The 649-nt window shown below is 30.8% G+C and overlaps 1 protein-coding gene across 1 annotated transcript in view; it reads left to right on the forward strand.

Annotated features, from left to right (window-relative positions):
• Nucleotides 1-649, forward strand: part of CCDC18 (coiled-coil domain containing 18) — a 113,166-nt gene that overhangs the window by 41,432 nt on the left and 71,085 nt on the right. Inside the window, exon 13 of the mRNA XM_015560324.1 lies at nt 260-391. Coding sequence (XP_015415810.1) covers nt 260-391 — 132 coding nt within the window. The remainder of the gene's footprint in view (nt 1-259; nt 392-649) is intronic.

Here is a 649-nt window from a genome sequence, read left to right on the forward strand (position 1 = left end):
GCCTTCCTGTAGTTCTGGATGATGTCCGTTTTGTCTTTTCGTTGTATTTTTGAAGTTGTTGTGGGAGGCAGCAATTTCCAGTGTTTTCCTATACCGCCCTCTTCGTTTCTCGCCGTATTTTAATATTTTTGAAGTTTGATTTATTAACTACTATGAATCTTTAAAGAATAGAGTATCACAAATATAATGCTTTACTAATATATTCTTATGTAAAACTACCTCTCAATTAAATTCTTTTCAAGTGTTTTTGTATTCCTAGGAAAAGAATGAAAAGATAAGAAGTCTAGAAACCAATATCAACACAGAACATGAGAAAATTTGTTTAGCTTTTGAAAAGGCAAAGAAAATTCATCTTGAACAGCATAAAGAAATGGAAAAGCAGATTGAAAGAGTAAGACATTAATATTTTTACAAGTAGATATAGAATATGGATGCTAAGAATTACCTTAACATTACTAGTCCAACTTCCTTTTTTTAATATCTGAGGAAATAAAGACATAAAAAGTTATTGGCAAGTACTATAATCAGAATCCCATTGCTTCTGAATCTTTTTTTTTTTTTAATAAAGAACAACAGATTTTTAAACATTGATTTTTAGAGAGAGAGAGGAGAGAAAGAAGGAAGAAAGAGAGGGAGGGAGGGAGGAAGG

The sequence above is a fragment of the Myotis davidii genome, unplaced genomic scaffold, assembly GCF_000327345.1.
Source record: "Myotis davidii unplaced genomic scaffold, ASM32734v1 scaffold674, whole genome shotgun sequence".
Classification (NCBI taxonomy): Eukaryota; Metazoa; Chordata; class Mammalia; order Chiroptera; family Vespertilionidae; genus Myotis; species Myotis davidii.